General features: G+C 33.4%; 2 protein-coding genes across 2 annotated transcripts; both read right to left on the bottom strand.

Moving 5' to 3' along the window:
* Positions 1 to 3353: 3353 nt before the first annotated feature.
* Positions 3354 to 5665, bottom strand: LOC113713084 (uncharacterized). The gene is made up of 2 exons (XM_027236801.2): positions 5524 to 5665; positions 3354 to 5341 (listed from the first exon to the last, which is right to left on the bottom strand). The coding sequence occupies exon 2, from the start codon at positions 5291 to 5293 to the stop codon at positions 3470 to 3472; it is 1824 nt and encodes a 607-aa protein (XP_027092602.1). The 5' UTR covers positions 5294 to 5341; positions 5524 to 5665; the 3' UTR covers positions 3354 to 3469.
* A 6506-nt stretch (positions 5666 to 12171) lies between these two features.
* On the bottom strand, positions 12172 to 16060 carry LOC113711188 (oligopeptide transporter 2-like). Its single transcript, XM_027234369.2, has 6 exons — positions 15686 to 16060; positions 15483 to 15580; positions 14029 to 14592; positions 13384 to 13636; positions 13002 to 13184; positions 12172 to 12795 (listed from the first exon to the last, which is right to left on the bottom strand). Exons 1-6 carry the CDS (start codon positions 16043 to 16045, stop codon positions 12172 to 12174), a joined length of 2082 nt encoding a protein of 693 aa, XP_027090170.2. The 5' UTR covers positions 16046 to 16060.
* Between the last annotated feature and the right edge of the window lie 4399 nt (positions 16061 to 20459).

Genomic DNA, 20459 nt, shown 5'->3' with positions numbered 1-20459 from the left:
CAAGTATGGCGTCTTCATCATTATCTTCAACCCATTGGTCGAAATTCTGAGCATAGCTTAATGGGCTGTACCTGAAACTAACAGCAGCTGGCCTTTGTCCTTTGGGTTCAACGATGGAAACACAATCACAACCTGCAAGCAGCTTTCCTCCCTGCATTGCATGGTGATTTTGGCGACCCTTCTCTCTTGATTTTATCCAAGGAAGCATCATTTTGAGACGTCCCCAGCATGAATATAACCCTTTTTCTCCTCTTTTAGCGTCCTCATGAGTTGATGAATACCTTACCATGGTTTTGCTCCTGACTTTTGGTGTGAGGATTATGCTGATTTCTAGCTATACACTTGCAGAAAATTTATTCTTGGTGGATGAGGGGGTGTTTGGCAGCTTTTGCTGTCTTTTTCTGATCCCTCTTGCCCATAAGGACGTTTGATATGTGGTTGTAACAAAATGAGATATCGCACCATCATGTGGACGCTCTTTTCTTTGTATGTGAATGAAAAAAATAAGGGGAAAATTGGTATAATTTGCAAATGAGATAAGAGTCTGGTGAAAAAGAGAAATAGAGGGCGGGATAATGATGGTGTTAATTGTTTTTTACACCAAACAGTTTTACCTATTTGGAAATTGTCCTGAAAATTTCAAATATATGCGCTACTTTTTTTTTTTTTTTTTTTCTAGTAGGAGAGGGATGGGATTTAGAAAATCGGGAGGGGGTGTTAGCACAAAAAATCACAAAGCGGAAGTAATATTAAAATCTTACAAATAATAAACTAAAAAAAGGCACAAGGAAAAAACAAAATATTTTGTTTCAATTCATTAATTTCTCTCAACTACGAACTTAAGACTCCAAATCCTTAAATAGAAAAGCATAACCACAAATCCAACTCTAATTATGACACCAAAATATGACTTAATTCTATTTCCTACACTAACTGTGATTTACTAATTTCTCTCAACTACAAACTGAGGCTCCAAGTCCTTAAATAGAGAAACATAACTACAAATCTTATTTTAATTATGATACCAAAACATGACTCAATTCTATTTACTAAACCAACTGTGATACCAAATCTTATATAGTTACCAAATAAAAATATAATTCTAAAACTACTAAATTTTCAAATATTGCTTGATTTAAAATATGTCAACAATGCATTCTTTAAACCAAACTTTTGATATTGTTATTTCTGATGCCATCGTGAGATTAAATCCCTTTTGCAGCCTTTGTAGTAGTGTAATTCTAGTGCAACTCCAATTTACAACTAATACCATTTGCAAATTTACGCGTGGAAGTGGACTATTTGCATACAATTTTGCTGCTAATTCTCCCCAATCAAAAATGTCATCCATATTGACCATTTCGCAATTAGGGCCACCATATTTCCTTGGGTAACAATCCATATAAATTTCAACTAATAAATCATACCTTTCATAATTTTCTTTATGGTAATAATTTTCACTTTTCACAAATTCTGTCTCCGTGGTAGCTCAAAACAATTTATGTACATTCACAAAATTTTAGACATGATCAAACAATATTGTGACAATTAACAATCTAGTAGCATCTTTTTTCCCGATCACTGCACAATACCAACAATCTCAATAGAGTCATCTTTTTAGATCTCTGTCCAATTAGGGCCACTTTTCCTTAATTCCAATCAATGAACGAGTACTCCAAGATCAATTCTCATGGTCCAATTTTTCAATATACGAATACTCTACCACAATCTCTATACCCTTCTATGGGACAGGTTCCTCTATTAAAAACTTTGCGCACACTCCAGGCACCACAGACACCTTCAGGATCATAATCTTGAATCTAGAGCTCTGATACCATTTGTTAGAGCAACAAAAAAAAAAAAAAAAAATTACGCGCACTGGCAACAATCTTAACACATAATTTTTTATGTGTTAAGATTGTTGCCAGTGCGCGTAATTTTTTTTTTTTTTTTTTGGGTGCTAATAGGGGTAAGGGATTTGAATCAAAATCTCTAATTCCTGCATGTATTGAAATTTATTGAAATAAATTTGCTACTTAAATACCCTAAAACATCAATTTTGTCTGGTAATAATTTACTGAAATTTGAGGATACGGAGGGGACAGAAAGTATGTAAGTTCACGCTGATAAGAATCTTTAAAAAGTACAAGATGACCTGCATTTTTAGAAGAACCATACGAGTTCTTAATTATCTCATCATCAATATAGCAAAAGGAATCGAAGAATCTCTCTCATTTTTTGTTGCATGCAAATTATCCGAATATGATGACTGCGAAGCAATCTTCGAGCCAAATTAAACCTTCTTTCACCAGGTTTTGATAGTTGGATACATTAGAGAAAGTAATCGACAAATTTTCTTTTCTGCGGTAAGGTACAATGCTTATAAAAGTAAAATTTCTAAGTGGTAAAATATGAGGAATTTGATGGTATCACTTTTTCTAAATTGTCTTGTACATATATATATATATATATTCCATTATTCCTCCTTCAAGGATGAAATCTAAACCAACTCTGAAACCCCCTGTCCAATAGATCAAGGCTAAATTAAAGAACAAAATAACAAAAAAGAGCTGAAAAAAGTGAAAAAGAAAAGAAAAATGAAACAAGAAAGTATTGAAAGAGAGCACTAGGTAGCTAAGACAAAAATAATTGCCAAGCCTTCATTCCACCATAACATAGAACAAAACAAATCGGAAAATAGAGATGATCAAACATATATCCTAAGTAATAAACATATATATGCATAACTAATCAATATACGAATCAATACAGATTACTTATTATATTATATTTATTTATATTAAAAAAAATTTAAGCGAGAGATAGGACGGGAGAGATAATTGCAATAACCTTCGAAGAATTGCAATAATAATAGGGTATTTCCACTATAATTATCATGTGAATATACAGATTTTTATTCATTGTCTTCGATTCACTTTTAACTTTTTCACTACTTAAAACTTCAAATTTTAAGCAATCAGTAGGTGCTACCTAATACCTTGTACCATTTAAGCCATCTCTCTTGTTCATGTGAAATGTAGTTAAACATAGGTAAATGAGTTATTTTAAAAGTAAAAAAAAAAAAAAAAAAAAATTGAATCATTTCACTCCAAATTATAATAAGACAGAGAGAGAGAAGATGCACTTTGGTACTCCTTTAGCTAAATCTTGACCATAACTCAATTACAGTTAGTTTATGTACTCTTTTGTTATTACACCAATTTGTTGAGTTCAAGTGAAATCTACTTCAATATAAGTGATTGGGATGATTAAAAGGCAAAAACATTGAAGTAGATCACCCCCAGTTTATTGTAAAAGAAGCCAGGAAAAAAAAAGAAAAAAAGAAACACATGTAATGTAAGAGCCCATTAGCATTTAATAGATCACAAAGTAACTGCAATCACAAAATTCATGCTCAAAGTAACTGAGAGTACATCTACTCTAAATCCAGCCAAAGCATGCATTCTAGCTAAATCTTGACCGCAACTTGTTCTGCTGAACTCCTCTTCACAACTCCTCTGGAGCATAATTCATTCAGTAACTCCAATGCCTCGTTTGCTAATCCTTCATAAGCAATACCTTCAATCAAGATTGTGTATGTAGATTCAGTAGGTTTACATCCCTTAGATACCATATAAGCCAAGAAATCAATTGCGCGATCTGTTTGGCGAGCTTTACAAAGGCCCAACATGATAGCATTGTATGTGATAGCATTAGGTTTGATGCCAAGTTCTTCCAGTTCATGAATGAAACTGATGGCTTCATCGACCTTTCCTTCTCGACAGAGTCCTCCAACGAGTGAAGAGTAAGTAATTATATCTGGTTGCAAACCTTTTTCACGCATTTCGTGCAGCAGTTTAATCGCACTTTTGGTCTTCCCCACCTTCGACAGTCCATCAATCACGGTATTGTAAGTGATTAGAACAGGAGAACAACCTCTGCTACTTAGCTGATCTAGAATCTCAACTGCAACATCAGCCTTTCCATCTTTACACAATGCTGTAAGCAGAGTGTTATAGGTAACAATATCTGGATAACAACCCCGAGATACCATTATCTCCAGATACTCTATTGCCCTATCCATCTTTTTTTCTTTGCAGAAACCATGAAGCAGAGGATTATAGCTCAAGGAATTTGGAGTGCATCCATATTTAGGCATCCTTTCCAGAACATCAATTGCTCGACCCAATAACCCCTTTCTGCACAAGAAATTAATTAGTATGTTAAAGGTAACTACGCTGGGAGAACAGCCTTTTCTAAGCATCTCAGTCAAGAGTTTCTCTGCATCCATCCACCTCCCTGTACTACACATGCTACGCAAGATGATATTATGTGTTATCACATTAGGTTGGCAACCATATGATGGCATATTTCTCAAGAACTTTATTGCTTCATCCAATCTCCCTTCCTTGCAAATACCATTGATGAGAACATTATAAGTAACCACATCAGGTTTACAACCTTTAGCACTCATCTCATCCAAGAGCTTCATTGCCTGTCCTACCCCACTTTCCCTACAAGTAGCTTCGATCAAAATTGTGTAAGTAATTACATCTGGATAACACTCCCTCCTCAACTGCCGGTCAAGAACCTCCATTGCCTGCTTCAACTTTCCACTACCACACAATGATCGCAAAATAGTGTTATATGTTACCACATCTGGAGCAACACTCATCCTGTCTAACAACTTCAAGGCATTATCAATCTCCCCAGACTTGCAATACCCACTAATCAACACATTATAGGTAATAACATCTGGAACAGCCCCCGACTCCTCAAGAAACTCCAAGACCCTAGTCGCCTTCTTAGTCTTCCCGAGCTTACAAAACCCTCGAATCAAACTTGTACATGGAATTATATCCGGTATATCACCCTTATAGACCATGACCTCAAGATGTCTAAATCCTTCCTCCAATTCCCCATTTCTAACCAACCGGCGAAGATGGATATTACTCTCAAACTCCTCATAGTTGGGGGAAGCTTGCCCCAGCTCTTGTGAGTTTTTCTCGAAACCATATAACCTACCACTAGTACTACCATTACTATTCAAAGTTTCGACCTTTGAAATGGCAAAGATTCTATTTTGCCTCTGTTTTGGCAACCCCACTAGTTTTCTCAACTCACATCCACGGTCAACAGAAGGGACAAAGAACCTAGCTTTCTGACAATCCACAAGGACATTAACTGAATTCAAGCTGGAACAAATACTAATTCTTGAGCTGTCTTTCTGAAGTACAGACTGGTATGAGCAAAAACCTTCAGGGGTTTTGGCTGAGGGCATCATCAGTTCCATTTCACCCCACCAAAAATTTATCTTTCTTTAGCTATCTATCACAGTCAGCTAAGTTAATAGCAAGAAAACACTGTCAAATTTTGCAATGTATAGATCCCAAAACAAGTGAACAGACTACAGAGTAAAAATTTCTACAGCCAAAATGATGAGATGCCTAGAATGAAGTCGAGAGAAAAAGGAACTAGCCTTTTAAGTAGAAACTAGGAAGTTTAAATAGAGAGAAATCTTACTGTTAATGAGCAGTGGATGCTTGAGGGATGAAGGAAGAGAAGAACCCAGGGTTGTGAATTCTGCCGCCATGTTTTTTTTTTTTTTTTTTTCCGATTTTTTCTTCGTCATTCTTATCCCATATTTGTCTTCTGAGACTGTCAGAGGGCCAGAGAATTGGAAAAGACAGAGAGATTCCAAGGCCCATATAATCTTGGAGGCCCTTGATGCTGATAATCTTGGAGGCCCATCTAATCTTGGACGCTTTGACGGGTTTTATCGGCAACTTGTTTGGGCCTTTCAAGATATCAGTCCATACCTTTTTTTTTTTGCCGTTTTCTTTTTTTTTTTTTGGCGCTTTCTGAAGTATTATATGTGCATAAATCTTTTTAGTCCATAAAAGATCATTGCATAATTGAAAACTCTAATAGATAACCAAGGGTACGTTTGATAAAACTAAAGTTTGAAAATTGAAAATTGAAATCTAAAATCTAAAGTTTGAATTCATTAATTTATTGAATTGTTAAGTATTAAATCAAATACATTTGAATGTTATCATATTCAGTGATAAGTGAATAGTTTATGATTTATTTTTAAGAGTAAGTTTTGCCTCAAAATTTAGTGCCACTTAATTAATTTGAATGTTCAATTTTTGATTATCAAACACATGTGGATGTATTAAAATCTGAATCTATTAAATTTAAATGGTGAATTGAGTTATCAAACAGAACTCAAGTTTAGGGATGGCTATGAGGGTGGCCTTGGCCCTGATTCCTGGGGAACAGTAGTGGGGATTTTTGATGGAAGAAGGAAGAAGGCATCCGTCCTCTTACACTGGCATAGTTACATAGGTGGTTAATCTTGCCTGGTCTCAGATTTAACAGTTTAAGTTGATGCACAGATTTAATGGAGATTTATAATCCCCCTTTTAAATTTCATACTTTTAATTCAATTCACCAATAGATGGTAAAATAGCGCATTGAATTCTATTATTGTAATAGTTTCAATCATTTAGAACTAAAAGTTTGCCCGTGCCTTAGCACTATCTTTTTTTATTTATTGTGAATTTATACAAATATGAATAATTTAAATACAAAAATTAACAACAATCCTATATGTTCATTCATATTAACTTTAAAAAATTAATGGATTCTAAATGCTCAATTATTTACTAATTTTTAAAAATTTGTTTACATACTTTCACTATAATGTGATAGGATATATCAAATAATGTATTTCATATCAAAAACTTGGTAGATATTCTTTTTTATAAATATGCTTTAGATAATTTTAATTTTTTTTTAATGACCATAAACCTAGAAGTATATATTCACATTTAATTAACTAGAAAAGATCCAGCAATCCGCTTTTTTTCATCAATAAATCAACAATAATGGTAAATATGTCGGTGCAACAGTTAATTCTTTTTTCTTTTCACTAAGTTAATTGAAAATTAAAGGGAAGAGATGATGAACAATTTGAATACTAATCAACGATATGGTGTAAAATGAAGTAATTTATGGAATATGTAAGATTTTAATAATTGTGATTTGAAAAAGGTTTTACTATAGTTCTGTGTAATAATTTGATAGAAAACACATATCATTAACATAAGATTAGTTATTTTTTAAAGTTATTTTAAAATTAGGGATAATTTTTAAACATATAATTAAATATTCAATATGGGTAAGATTCAAATGACCCATAACCCATTAATTCTTTTTAATTAGGCATGTCACATAAGAGTGAGAAACAACTCTAATTAAAATTACTACTTTCATATATATATATATATATATATATATATATATATATATAGATTCGAATCACTATCATTTCTTAGCGATAAAAATTGAAAGAATGGTTTTCTGTTTCCAAGTTTAATAATAAAGGTACACGAGTAAGAATACATGCTCTACTTCTCTTAAGTGAACTGAAGTTGGACCGATTTAACATGGAACCAGAAGCTTTGGGACAGCACATGCAACACGAGTAAGAATATCCTACAAAAGAATTAATACACATTTTTATTACATTGCACTTAATTGTCTTTTACCTAAAATTAATAGGTTTCAGTAGTACTTTCTGTTAGAAAAATATAGAAAATATATTACGATTGATGTGGATAGATTCACTTTCTTTAATATAGAAAATAGGTGTAAGTAGTACTTTTTGTTAGAAAAATATAGCAAATATATCATGACTGATGTGAATAGATTCACTTTCTTTAAGGCAATTTGTCCCTACTATTTCGTTATTGGATTTGTGGCAATTCTCTCAAGGAATTACAAAGCTAAAATAGAGTTTCCCTATAGCAACAAAAAAAAAAAAAAAAAAAAAAAAACTCTCCCTAGAATGATTTAGAGAATTTGTGTTTTCATTAGAGGAGAAGAAGAATAAAAAGCAAAAACCAATTTGAGGAAAAAGCACAAAACTAATATCAAAATCAGATTCTATCCGCTAGTGCTTTTTCTATTTTTCACCCACATTTGTTCATTTTTTTTTTTTTGTAAAAACCAATATTAAAATCAAATTCTGCATGAAAAACTAAGTAGGAGATCTTATGACAAAAAAGGTGGCGACCAAAGGCAACCATGCCCAAGAAAAATAAAATGAAGAAGAAAGAAATGTGAGGGGCATTTTTTCCTCTTCCCATGCAATCTTCTGATTTTGCCCTTAAAATTTGTGAGACATGAGTGTGTAATTTTTTTGCAACATGAATATTAATAAGAATGAGCTGAGGGACTAAAAATATGCATTTTTTTTATTTGTGAGGAACGAAAAATTATCATTTCATATGTTAGGGATGTAAAAGCTACGAAATCAATATGTGGGGAATGAAAAATCATATTTTATATGTGAGAGATGTAGAATACACGGATTTAACATGTGAGGGACTATTTGTATGATTTTCTCAAGTGAGTAAATGATTGTCTACAACCTTTTATTTGTAGTAGTCTGCAAACCCTTTTAATGAAGCTGTCGCATTAGATAGATATATTTTCACATATACATACGTCTTCATTAATAGATATCTCTTAATGTATAAATAGCTCTTTGTCAATAAATAGGCACTTTTTAATCACTTTTATCCATGGGTATCTTTTAATATATGACCTTTTTTTTTTTAACTTCCCCACTTGAAGTACATCATCAACTGTATCCAACACTTAACGTTGTAATTCACTAATCACTATTCATGAAATCCACTTCACAGTCGATGACGTTTTCTCTGGAAACAAGAAACAATGTATTTTAATAAGAGCCTGTTTGGATTGTGTTTTTAATAAAATATTTGTTAAAATAATGTGTTTCGTTTCGCACACTTTATATATTGGTACATTGTATTTTTCGAACATAAAAATCCAAAAGAAAGTGCAAACCAAACGAGATCTAAGCATATATGTTATCAGCCAAGTGGAAAACCATATGCCGAACGAAAGGCAACTCAAGTATTTCATGAAAATAATTTCACTCTCGAAAGGCCATTTAATCCAAAACCCACCTTAAAGGATTAGTAGCTATAACAAACTCTCCCCGACAGTTTAGAAGTTACGGTATAAAACTTGAATTAATCTTCTACATGCTAACAGTGCGTACACTTTCACCATTGGATACATAACATATAATTCGAATTTGAATTTGAAACCCAATTAGATGCATAACATATAATTCGAATCTAAATTTGAAACTCAAATTTTATATATGTGTCATACATTCAATCGTAATAGTGTATACACTATCAGTATATATAAAATTTAATCATAAAACTTACATATACAAACCCTGTTTGCGACAGCTGCCTCGGAATTTAATTGTATTGATCTGGTAAATGAGGAAATGGTTTGTAAAATCATAGTTGAGTTATAGTGTCCTGACAAAGCACCAATGAAGACTGAGGCATGTACTAAAACGAGTTGGATCTATGTATAAAAAAAAAACCTTCCTAATTAGGCATAATTTAGTTGATTACAATGGACATATTGGTGGAGGTTTTTTTTTTTTTTTTCCCCTTTTTTGAGGTATGTTGGTGGAGATGCTGTCCCAGCAACATTAGAGTTTTCGAAATTCTGATACGAATGAATAGGAAGACATTGGAAGCCTCAGCTATGTTTAATTCAATGGGAAAGATCTTTAGTTTCCTCCAATTCTTCTGCATGGTTTAACTCAACAAACTATATATTGGAATGCATTTGGTATAATCAAAGATGGAATCGTCGTTCAGAAGCCATAGCCCACTGTGCTCCACGGATATTGCAAGAGAATAATTGAAAGCTTTCGAGCCATTCTTGTGCATATATATAAAAATAACACAAAAGCATTTCTACTTTTGCTACTGAATGAAGCCTTCAATTTGGCCCACCAGTTTCAGGAGTCTTTGCGGCTTCTGTGTTTTGGAAGGATGCATCTATTGGCGGGTAGCCACATTGCCTTGAACACATGCAGAAATTCTAGGGTACCTGCAAATCATACTCTCAGCACATTGCTCATAGCAATTTGGATCGGGTTTTGCAAGAAGACAAAGGGCCATCGAGAATGAAATAAGTACTACCATCCACGATCTCATCATGATTCACGTTTGTTTTGGTTTCTTCAATGTAATGGAAAAGAGAATTTATGACCTATTTATAGGTACAATGACTGAGTTCATACACACACACACACACACACATATATATATATATATATATATATATATATATATATATTTTTTCATGTCCAAGCTACTTCATCATTGTAGAGCAAATCAAAAGAATACCATTCAGTTCTGTGCCCATACTCCATGTTTGAAGAATAACATCCAGTCCTGTATCATCCTTGTTGTATTTCACGATTTTCATAAATTCGAAGTAAATCTGCTGTCCTTCTCTTTTTCATAAACATTAACCTTTTGTGTTTGCCTTTTTTCTTTTTTGGAGTGAAGTAGTTGTGTATCATGATATTAATTTATGAAGGCCCATAAAGAATATCCCTGGCACATGATCAGAATATATCAATTATTTAGAAACCGCCGTAATGGATTAGTATGGAGGGCATGATCAACTTAGACATGATTTTAGTTTAATTCTGTATCCTGCAAGTACAATACTCAAGGCTCAAGCTATTTCAGTACTGCAGCAGGTAAAAATCGAGCAAATTATCATAAATAAATAAATAAAGTATTCGTTTCATTTCTGTTGCCATCGTCCTCGATCTTTTCCTGCCATTCTAGATCGTGTTGGGGATTGAAGCAGCAAGAAATAAGAAACAAGAAATCCTAGCGCTCAAGAATTCGAACAGGGTTTTGGAAACTTGGAATTCCAAGAAATGAATAACATTCAGTTCTGTTACCAAAACTTTGTGTCTAATCCACCATGCTATTTTTTGTCGTTCACTCTCTCTTATTATCAGGTTAATTTAATCATGGGGGATTATCGATTTTGCAGCAAACGTTTGTAAGCAACTAGCTTTGAGCTCCCACGTAAGTCAGTTTAGATCAGTTTTTTTTTGGCTCGTTTTTATCCTGTATTTTACATAGATTCAAACAAGCAATTGATAGAGTTACAAGTCAGTTGACATGAGAAGTCTTTTCTTAGAAAGCTATAGATTTAGTAAGTAGTTGTTCAATAAATTTAGATCTAAAATCTTGCATGTAATTATGTTCGCAAGGAGTGGTGACATATGAGAATAAGTGATCCGAATGCAATGATTTACTAATGAAGGAAACATAATATCGAGAAGAAGTTTATGCTGACTCCTGATTTAGGACCGTATTTGTTTGGATTGAAAATATTTTCTGGAAAATGTTTTTCACAATTTCCAATGTTTCGTTGTCTTATACCAAGTGAAAATATTTTACCTGAGAAATTATTTTTCTCATTTGGATGTAAAACAACTTAAAACAACTTCCTTAGATGAGGAACTGAAGTTGTTTTTCAAAGCAATGCATCCGCTAGCAAAATCGAAACTCCCTGAATTTGTTTCCAAAACAACGCATTCGTTGACAAAGTCGAAACTCCTATCATATGTTGAAAGAAGAACATTCAATCCATAAAACACGAAACACCCCAAAAGCATGTCAGACAATTTGATGAATCTTCGCTCGCGGCAAACTCATCAATGATTCCATTACTGACAAACTTTCGATGCAGATGAAATTTTCTCCTTTTTAACAACTTGATTTTTCCTTCTTCATGCAGATTCTTTTTTTTTTTTCTATTTTCTTTTGAAACCCCAATCTTTTTCATCAAATTGCCCTTGATTTTTACCCTTGGAAGTTTATACTATATGATTATGAAAATTGGATTTAGAGTCTGTAAATATTACTAATACATAAAAACAAATGTTATTTCACGTATAGATTTCATAGGTTAGGACTTGTCAGTTAGTGATGAAGTACATTAGCAATGGGCAGAGAACAGAGGTGGTGGCGATTGGTCATTGACATTTTAATGATAGGAGCAAAGTTTCAAATTGCAACCAAACACCTGAAAATTATGTAAATGCAAATCTTTTTCTAGAAAATAATTTCAACAAAAAATATTTTCGTAATAAAAATATTTTACATCTAACCAAACAGACCAATACTAAAAGCAAAACTACGTATTGCTAATTGCAAATCAATGTGACTGAAAACATACCAGGAAGAAAAATTCTGTTTGAATATCACAAGTTTTTAGCAGGCAATAGTACTATTGTACTGGACATCCGTCAACTTCAATTCCTTTGGCTGTTGGACATGAAGGCAACTCACAATGCTCTGCCATATGAGTTTTAGTACCCCACCAAGAAATGCCTATACCTTCGTACTGAAGACAGAAATACAAGAGCACACACATGAAAGCCAAGCCAGCGTCCAATCCGGCCGATAGGACGTAATTGTACTTCTGCCACCAACTCTTTCTAAAACGGTAGACAAAGAAATTGAAGATAGTTCCGATAAAAATCCAGCTGTTGAAGTTCAAAGATGTCGCCGGAGGCATATTGCCTGTTGATCCCAGAATTACTGGAAAGTTTATAAGCTTGATCCACTTTTGGCTGGGGAAAATCTTGTGTAAAAGCCACACCAAAATGGGAGCTAAGGCACCTCCCAGGAAACACCAGTTGAGGGCAGAATACTTTCCCTGTGGCCCGAAGACTCGTAAGGGTCCTACCAAACCCCAGAGAACGGATGCACTGTAGAATACGCTATCACCAGGACAGGTCCAAGGACTGTTAGCAGGAAGAAGTTCTGAATGGCATATGTTCTTGATGCTTGTCAGCATGTACCAAGCCACACCGATATTGATTGTTCCAGCGATGATGGTTCCAATGAGCTAAATCGTTATGCAACAAAAGATGAATAAGCAAAGAAGGAGATAATATTTGAATTGACTGACACAGAAAAAGGACTAGATAGGCAAACATCTTCGCCAATCTTTACATCTCCATACTTACAGCCAACCATCCACAACATCCTGAATGTGGTTCAAGCAACAACACAGAAGCCATAGACGAAAGACGAGAAGACAAAGAGAAGTACCTGAACCATGAACATGGACCTTGGCGGAATCTTCATGTAGTGCCCTAGCTTAAAATCATTCAGAAACGAAACAGCTTGACTCATACTCATATATCCGTAGGTTTTGAAGCAAACGTTGGCTACAGGCCTTCCTGGATATAATATACCGAATACGTATTCCGTGATAACGTTTAACCCTGGTGTCTACCAGTAGGAGAGACAAAAGAAACAAGTAAGAAAGCAAATAAAGATGAACGAGGCTATTAGATTGTGAAAAAGAATTCCTTTTTCTGATTTGTTTTTTATATTTCAACATACTTCTTTATAAGGTTTAACCAACAAACAATTAGAATTTTGTGTGAATAAAAACAGCAGGGTGGAATTAGAGTGCTGTTTGGTTTACCTGATTTGTTGTCGCTGCAATGATACTTGTTGGGAGGGTGAAAAATAGAGCACGACCTGCTGAAAGAAGGAGTGCCCACCAGGGCAGTTGAACCTGATCTTTCATGAATATACTAAGTCCAAGTGAGAGTGCCAATGATAGTGCAAGCATGAGGACAAACCACCAGCCAGGGATGCCCTTGTATTTCCTCATAAGTTTTGTGTGAATATCTGGTTTTCCTTTACTCGAAGCTCGGAAGAGGTTGTAAATTTCCCTGTACAGTCGGTTTGCCTTAGTAATACAAGGATAGAAAATGATAAACGGCAGAACGCTTGAGATTAATACAAGGATAGATTATTCTATATATGACGCTTGAGATTACTGTCTATGGAAGGTTTCATTAGTTACCAGAATGGAAAATGATTAGCCAAGAAATTTTTTGATTGATCCATTGACCTTATGATGCAACAAAATGAAACTCAATGCGGCTTGCTTGCTTCTAGTTTTCAGAGTTCCAAAAGAAGTTTCTCATCTAGAACTGTAGCATAATTCGGAAAGGAGTGGGATAGAAACCAAATTCAAAATCGAACTCTGATAGAGAACCAAACACAGATGAAATGTGAGAGATCAGTTGTTCATGCACTTCAAAAATAAAAGGAAACTTACTTTCCATTGAAACAAGCCACATGAGTAATTGTAGCAACCACAGCAGCGAAAGTTAGGGCATAAGAAACTGCGAAAAACATGGTTATATGTACTTGTCCTTGATTCTCATACGCCGTCATGTCTATCTCAAACTTGTCATTCACAATAGCCGATACATTATACTTCTGCCCGTGTATATCGAACAAGTCCGAGGAGAAGAGGGGATAGGTTTTGGCATTGTATATGTCGAGTCCCCAGTAACCTACCGGAATTAACACATAGACTACTAAGACATAGCCCACGAGTACATTGACTGTGGCAAAGAATGGAGACACTAGAGGACTTGACAGAAATGAAGCTATGACAGTCCAATCAAAGGTGAAGGATCCTATACCAAGCCCACGAATGCCTGAACCAAGTTGCTGCATTGTGACAGAACGGGGAAATAGCAAGCAGAGCAATGATAGGTTAGACAATGTGTTCATGAGGTAGCCAGGGAATGTATACCAAGAGAAGCTGCAGATCAGTGCAATTAGAAAGAATTTCCCCCTTGACATGCGACTATCATCTTTCTCATGGAGAGCCCTGCAATTATATCAAACAACACAGGTAGTATTTTTATTGGTAATTTCTAAATTTCATAATTTGTTCTGAATAATCATGCCTACAAATACAAATTTTACAAATCAAAACTTGTGTGCAGAAGAGAAAGAATGAAGAATCAAGGTTTTAAGCAAGACCAAATTGATATGGATCCTGAATACATAAAGCTTTTCTAACTTTTATTCCAGTAGAGGGAAATCCAGCATTACTGCATCACATATTCACAATCATTTATTCAATCAATAAGACTTTAAAGCAAAATGAAGGGCTTCTTATAGCACTTGTTTATATGATAGACCAACAAGATCTGTTTTCTTCATTGTTAATTTATTGCTACAAGTTTGAAAATTTGACTCTTCATTAAAGGGTTGCCTAGTTAGCTAGTAATGACTTGACTTGTGAGAAGATCTTTTTTTTTTTTTTTTTTTTGCATTAAATACATGCTAGTATATGATCGATCTTCAATGGCTTCTTCCTAACCCTCTTTCCCCTCCACTCATTAGTTACTGCTACATTTTATTGGTTAATGAATATATTCAGTTCATAAAACGCGCAATGAGTGAAGGAAGCACTCCCGTAGCTGCCCTAACTGTATCCTTAATTTTTCTGATTTTCTCCTACTCGTATATTTTGCAAAAACCTTTCTTTGATATCTAATAAGTTTTTGTCACATTGAAATTTAAGATGAATTAGATTAAAAGAAAAATATCAAATGAAACCAGATAAACTGGGAAGGTGGATAAGATTTTGAGACTAATTAATTATTACCAAAAATTGAATGTTTGAACACAAAAGATTTGAGTAGATTTTAACGCTGATTAATTATTAGAAATTGATTGCTTAAGCACTACAAAGAAAAAAGTGAAAATTACCTGAAAAGAGAGACTTGAACAAGACTTGATGGCCACCACATCTCTGCAGGTTCTATAACATACTTTCTCATTATCCCAGCCCAACCATATCCCAATACCTGTTTAAATTAATCAAAGCTAACATCAACATAGCAATCACAACATATGTGTTATGTTAAATGGTCTTAAAGGCGCTAATTGACAGGTGCATGAATAAATTCTACCTGGGTTGTAACAACAAGAATCCAACTAGCCAAGAAAGAAATTTTTCTGTGATAAAAAGCCTTGACAATATCCACAATACTAATAGCATAAGCAGTTCCACCCCCAAATGCACTGCCAGTATTAGCAAATATGGAGATTAATGCATGTTCTTTTATATTAAACGGCCCTGGATTCAACGAAAACTCCCACGAACCGATCTGGAATTTCTTTGTGGGTAACACTTTGGCCATAAAATGTCCCATAGGCAATGTGGCAACTTGTGCAGAAATCATAGTTATGACAAGCGGTTCACTTCTGTAACTGAAGAAAGTATTGAGAAAAGAAAGAACTCCACATGATAAAAGTCCAAGAAACCACATCCGAAAAGTCCATACGGGTAGCGAAGGATCGTCATGGTTTAAGACTGTCAATCTCACTTGTTCTATAGGTGACTCTTCCTCAGGATCGATTCCTTCAGCTTCATAACCATGACCTTTGGTTTTTGGAGCGTTCATTGTTGAATCATCCACGTTAATTTCGAAAGATGCCATGATGAAGATGGTGAAAAGAGGGTTAAGAGAGGACTTAAGAAGAGTGTTGTTAGCTAGTGTTAGTAGATTTGTAGTATTCTGTTAGGGGTAGGATTCTTGTGGAATAGGATTCTTGTGGAATTGTTTGAGACCTAATGGTTTTGTTCCAATTGGTCTTTCATTCCCTTGAAACTTTCTTTTGAGTCCAAGACATATTGGCTAAGATTTCGAGAAATCAATTTGGCACAAGATTTGTTTTCGAATCCTGTCCAAACTAGTTTTTCACCCCGGTATAGCATTATCACACTGTTAAAAAATTCTGTGATTTAAAGTTTTTAATACTAGATTCAATTTGTTTTAAATACAGATTTACACATAATTCGACGGAATTTCATTCTTAATCCAGCCATTATTAACACGGCAAAATGAACCCTAAATAAGTCGATATTAGACAAGCAAACCCATTTATACAGTTCAAAATACCCTTTTCAACGCTTAAAAATTTGCCGAAAAACATAAATTTATTGCACCTTATTTATGAAAATTAATCTTTCCTACACTATTAGTATATATACTAATGAGATTAGATGTAAGCTACATTATTTGAATTTAAATTTAAACATCAAATTTTGTATATGTAATATATATTTAGACCTAATAGTATTTATATGATAAGTGCATAAAAGATTTACCCTATTCATGATTTGTGAAATAAAGTGATCTGACTCCAAAATATACTGCCTTCATGTTATATTTAATCAGAAATCCCAATGGTAACAATACAATCGACAGCAACTAATACAACTTGGTTCAGTTGGTGAAAATAGACTTCTTTCTTACAATAATGTGTTTAAATCTTTGATGGACTGTATTGGTAAATGATATGTAAAATCCTTATAAATAATCTATGGTCTAGAGGCATGCTTTGACTCATGATTGTGATCAAAGGCAAACTCACCCAAAATTTTTTTTGCTGAAAAAATACAATTGACAGGAATTCAATTTACATTGTGGCACTTTCTACTTATATCGGGAGGAAGTGAAGAGTGCTCCAAAACTTCCCAAAGAGAAAAGATGTCCATTTCATGCTGTTATTTGAACTATCTCAACCACTGGAGTTTCACACTTCAAACATGTGCATCTCAGATTAACAATCCACAAATCCGTGTCTATATAAATTGCTATTGGGGTTTTTAGTTTTAAATTTTAAGCCTTCCTAGAGTATCTTCTCTCTAGCTCTTTCTTCTCCAACTTCTCTCTACTTCTTCTCCTCATTTCAAAGGTCTCCCCTTAGAGAAGGAAACTACACCATGATCTGCCTCCCATGAATCTCGTTTTGTTTTGTATTTTCTAATAAAGTCTCTCTTAAGTTTTCCTAACAAGAGTTTTCTATTTATTCTAGAATTTCTAGTAAGATTTTTTTGTTCTTCAAAGGATTTCTATGGAGATTTTTTTTTCTTTTTCTTTATTGTTAGATCTGAATTTATTTCAGATGTTGTCAAATTTAAAATTTTTTTTTGAATCTTGGATCAATTTCAATGGATCTCATAATCACTATTGGAGTTTAAAACTATTGATTAGTAGATGTGGTGATTGCAATATATATAGAAGGGAGCTATAACGATGTATCTATTAGAAGAAAATTTTAAAATTTCTTATATCTTTCAAATATGTTCGTAATTTTTTTGGATCTATTATATCTGTTAAATTATAAATTTGTAATTTCTAGTATGTATTTAACTTGTCATTAGGGTAGTGATGTAGATCAAATCATGTTAGACGATTTCCAATAGTTTGTTAATAAAATTTGCTTTATATATATATAAAAAAAAAGTTGGGTTTTGGGACCATATTTAAATTGCTTCAAATTCTAACAAAACTTATGATGCACAAACTTTAACATTAAGGAGGGAAAAGGGATTTTTTAGCCCACATGAATTTACGATTATGTTTTATCTTAATTTGGGAGTACTATTGTGAAATATTTTCTTTATCTCCCAGGCCTGACTTTTTTTTGGTTTTGGTAGATAAAAGTTTGGTTGAATTCAACTCCAATTATCATCATGGGTCAGGATATACCCCCAAAACTATAGGTTGCTTGTAAAAGTTTTTACAAATCGTCTACCGATACAGTCTTCACATTGGCAATGAAATTAGCACCATAGATTGGTTATATAGATTCTTACAAATCATCCACTAACATAATCCTCACATTAGCAGTGAAACCGTTCACTAATATAACCCTCACATTAGCAATGAAATTCAAATGCAAGATCTTTTGTGAGGAAGTAATCTATTTTTACCAATTGAACCAACTTGTATTTCTACATCTATTAATTTTATCTACTGAGTATCCATACAAATGTCTGGAAAAATTTTAGAGAAAATAACATGTTTCATCTCTCACATTTCGTAAAAATATTCTTTTCGTCCCTCACATTTAAAACGAAGCAAATTGGTCCTTCACATTTAAAAACCAAAACTTTTACATCCTAGAAATAAACTCTCAGTTGTGAATCAAACCATCTAACAACCCGGTACCAAATTTTAGGGGTAGAATTGGTAGATCACTCGCAAAACATATTTCCAACAAATAAATTAAAATAATTAAAAAATCTTAATTAAAACCTATTTGCTTCTTCAAAAGAACGAAATAGTGCTAAAGCTCTCAAGCACTAAACCCTTAGACAAATTCCTCAGTTTTGTTGCACTAAGGGTTTAGTGCTTGAGAGCTTTAGCACAATTTCGTTCTTTTGAAGAAACAAATGGGTTTTAATTAAGATTTTTTAATTGCTTTAATTTATTTGTTAGAAATATGTTTTTGCGAGTGATTTACCAATTCTACCCCCAAAATTTGTAACCGGGTTGTTAGATGGTTAGATTCACAACTGAGAGTTTATTTCTAAGATTTAAAAGCTTTAGTTTTTAAATGTGAAGGACCAATTTGCTTCGTTTTAAATGTGAGGGACAAAAAAATATTTTTACGAAATGTGAGGGATGAAACAGGTCATTTTCCCAAAATTTTAAACATAATGATCTCTATACTTAACTAAAATTTTCATGGGGATAAGAAAGCTCCTAAACCTCCATTCCTTTTTCTAGAATTTTCATCTATTTTAATTTCTAAAATTTAAAAGATTACAAAAATTTTATTATTTAAAACTATTTCAAAATGTTTAATCATTAAGACTTTGTCAGAACTTTTAAATACTTTCTTGGAAGATGGTAATAAACACTAAAGAGGTTTGTCAAAAATAAATTTAAATACAGAACCCAAAAATAAAGAAAACATGCAAATTACAAACTAATGACCTACCAAATATATTAATGACTTAAAATTAAAAATTACAATATTTTTTGTAAGTCTTTTCATTTTTAAATATTTGCTTGTACTAAGTAGACAATAGTTAAAAATTGTTTAGTATTTCACACATTATGCTATCATTTATTAAAATTTTTCGTGTTATGTATTTCTAACTATTCATTTTTCTTTTTTTTTTCACATGATACTCCCTCCGTCCCACTTTGATAGTCATGTTTCTTTTTTCACATAATTTAAGAAAAAGTAGTTAACTTTGTTGGAAAAGTAAATTTAGATTGCTATTTTCCTAAAATACCCTCACATTAAATATGGTACAACTTTATGGGAACTTGAATTGATGGTAAAAAAAGAATCAACTCTCATTAAATGGGGTAGATTTATAGTAACAACTACTTACATTGAATAAGGGTATTTTAGAAAAATTAAAATACAACTACATTATTCAATTGGAAAGTGGACTATAATTTGGGACAGATGAAAAAGGAATACAAGACTATCAAAGTGGGACGGGGGGAGTATTCTTTAAGACCGTGGATAGCATGGGTTTTAGGAATAGTTATAACTGTAGAGTTCTAGATTCATTCATTTGGTGGCACTGAAATTAGAGATCCTTTTTGGCTTCCATTAATTTTTTAGCATAGCCCCCACCATATAAACATCAGAAATCCTATATCATATTAGCACTAGTTTCATAACATCTATCAACTTTTTCGTGAACCTAACCACAAAATCAAAGAAGACAAATATTTATACATGCACGAGTACATCCGATTATTGATATTTTCATTGCTCCAAGTATCCTGCAAAGCGATATTGTTGTCAGATATTTGTCCATTTATGTGGGAAATGAGCAAATTGGTGAATTGCACAAATCTGAATATAGTACTGATAAATTGACGTACGAAACTACTTTTTGCTTATGCATGTAGAATAAGCTGTATA

The sequence above is a fragment of the Coffea arabica genome, chromosome 10e, assembly GCF_036785885.1.
Source record: "Coffea arabica cultivar ET-39 chromosome 10e, Coffea Arabica ET-39 HiFi, whole genome shotgun sequence".
NCBI lineage: Eukaryota > Viridiplantae > Streptophyta > Magnoliopsida > Gentianales > Rubiaceae > Coffea > Coffea arabica.
This window is presented reverse-complemented; position numbering and strand designations above follow the sequence as displayed.

What these genes read in the sequence shown, in the direction of transcription:
- LOC113713084 (XM_027236801.2), bottom strand. Translation starts at nt 5,293, where the DNA reads ATGGAACTGATGATGCCCTCAGCCAAAACCCCTGAAGGTTTTTGCTCA.
- LOC113711188 (XM_027234369.2), bottom strand. Translation starts at nt 16,045, where the DNA reads ATGTGGTTTCTTGGACTTTTATCATGTGGAGTTCTTTCTTTTCTCAAT. An exon ending in TTCTTGTTGTTACAACCCAG is followed by an intron (nt 15,581 to 15,685) that starts GTAGAATTTATT and finishes TAATTTAAACAG; the next exon opens with GTATTGGGATATGGTTGGGC. An exon ending in GTTCAAGTCTCTCTTTTCAG is followed by an intron (nt 14,593 to 15,482) that starts GTAATTTTCACT and finishes ATATAATTGCAG; the next exon opens with GGCTCTCCATGAGAAAGATG.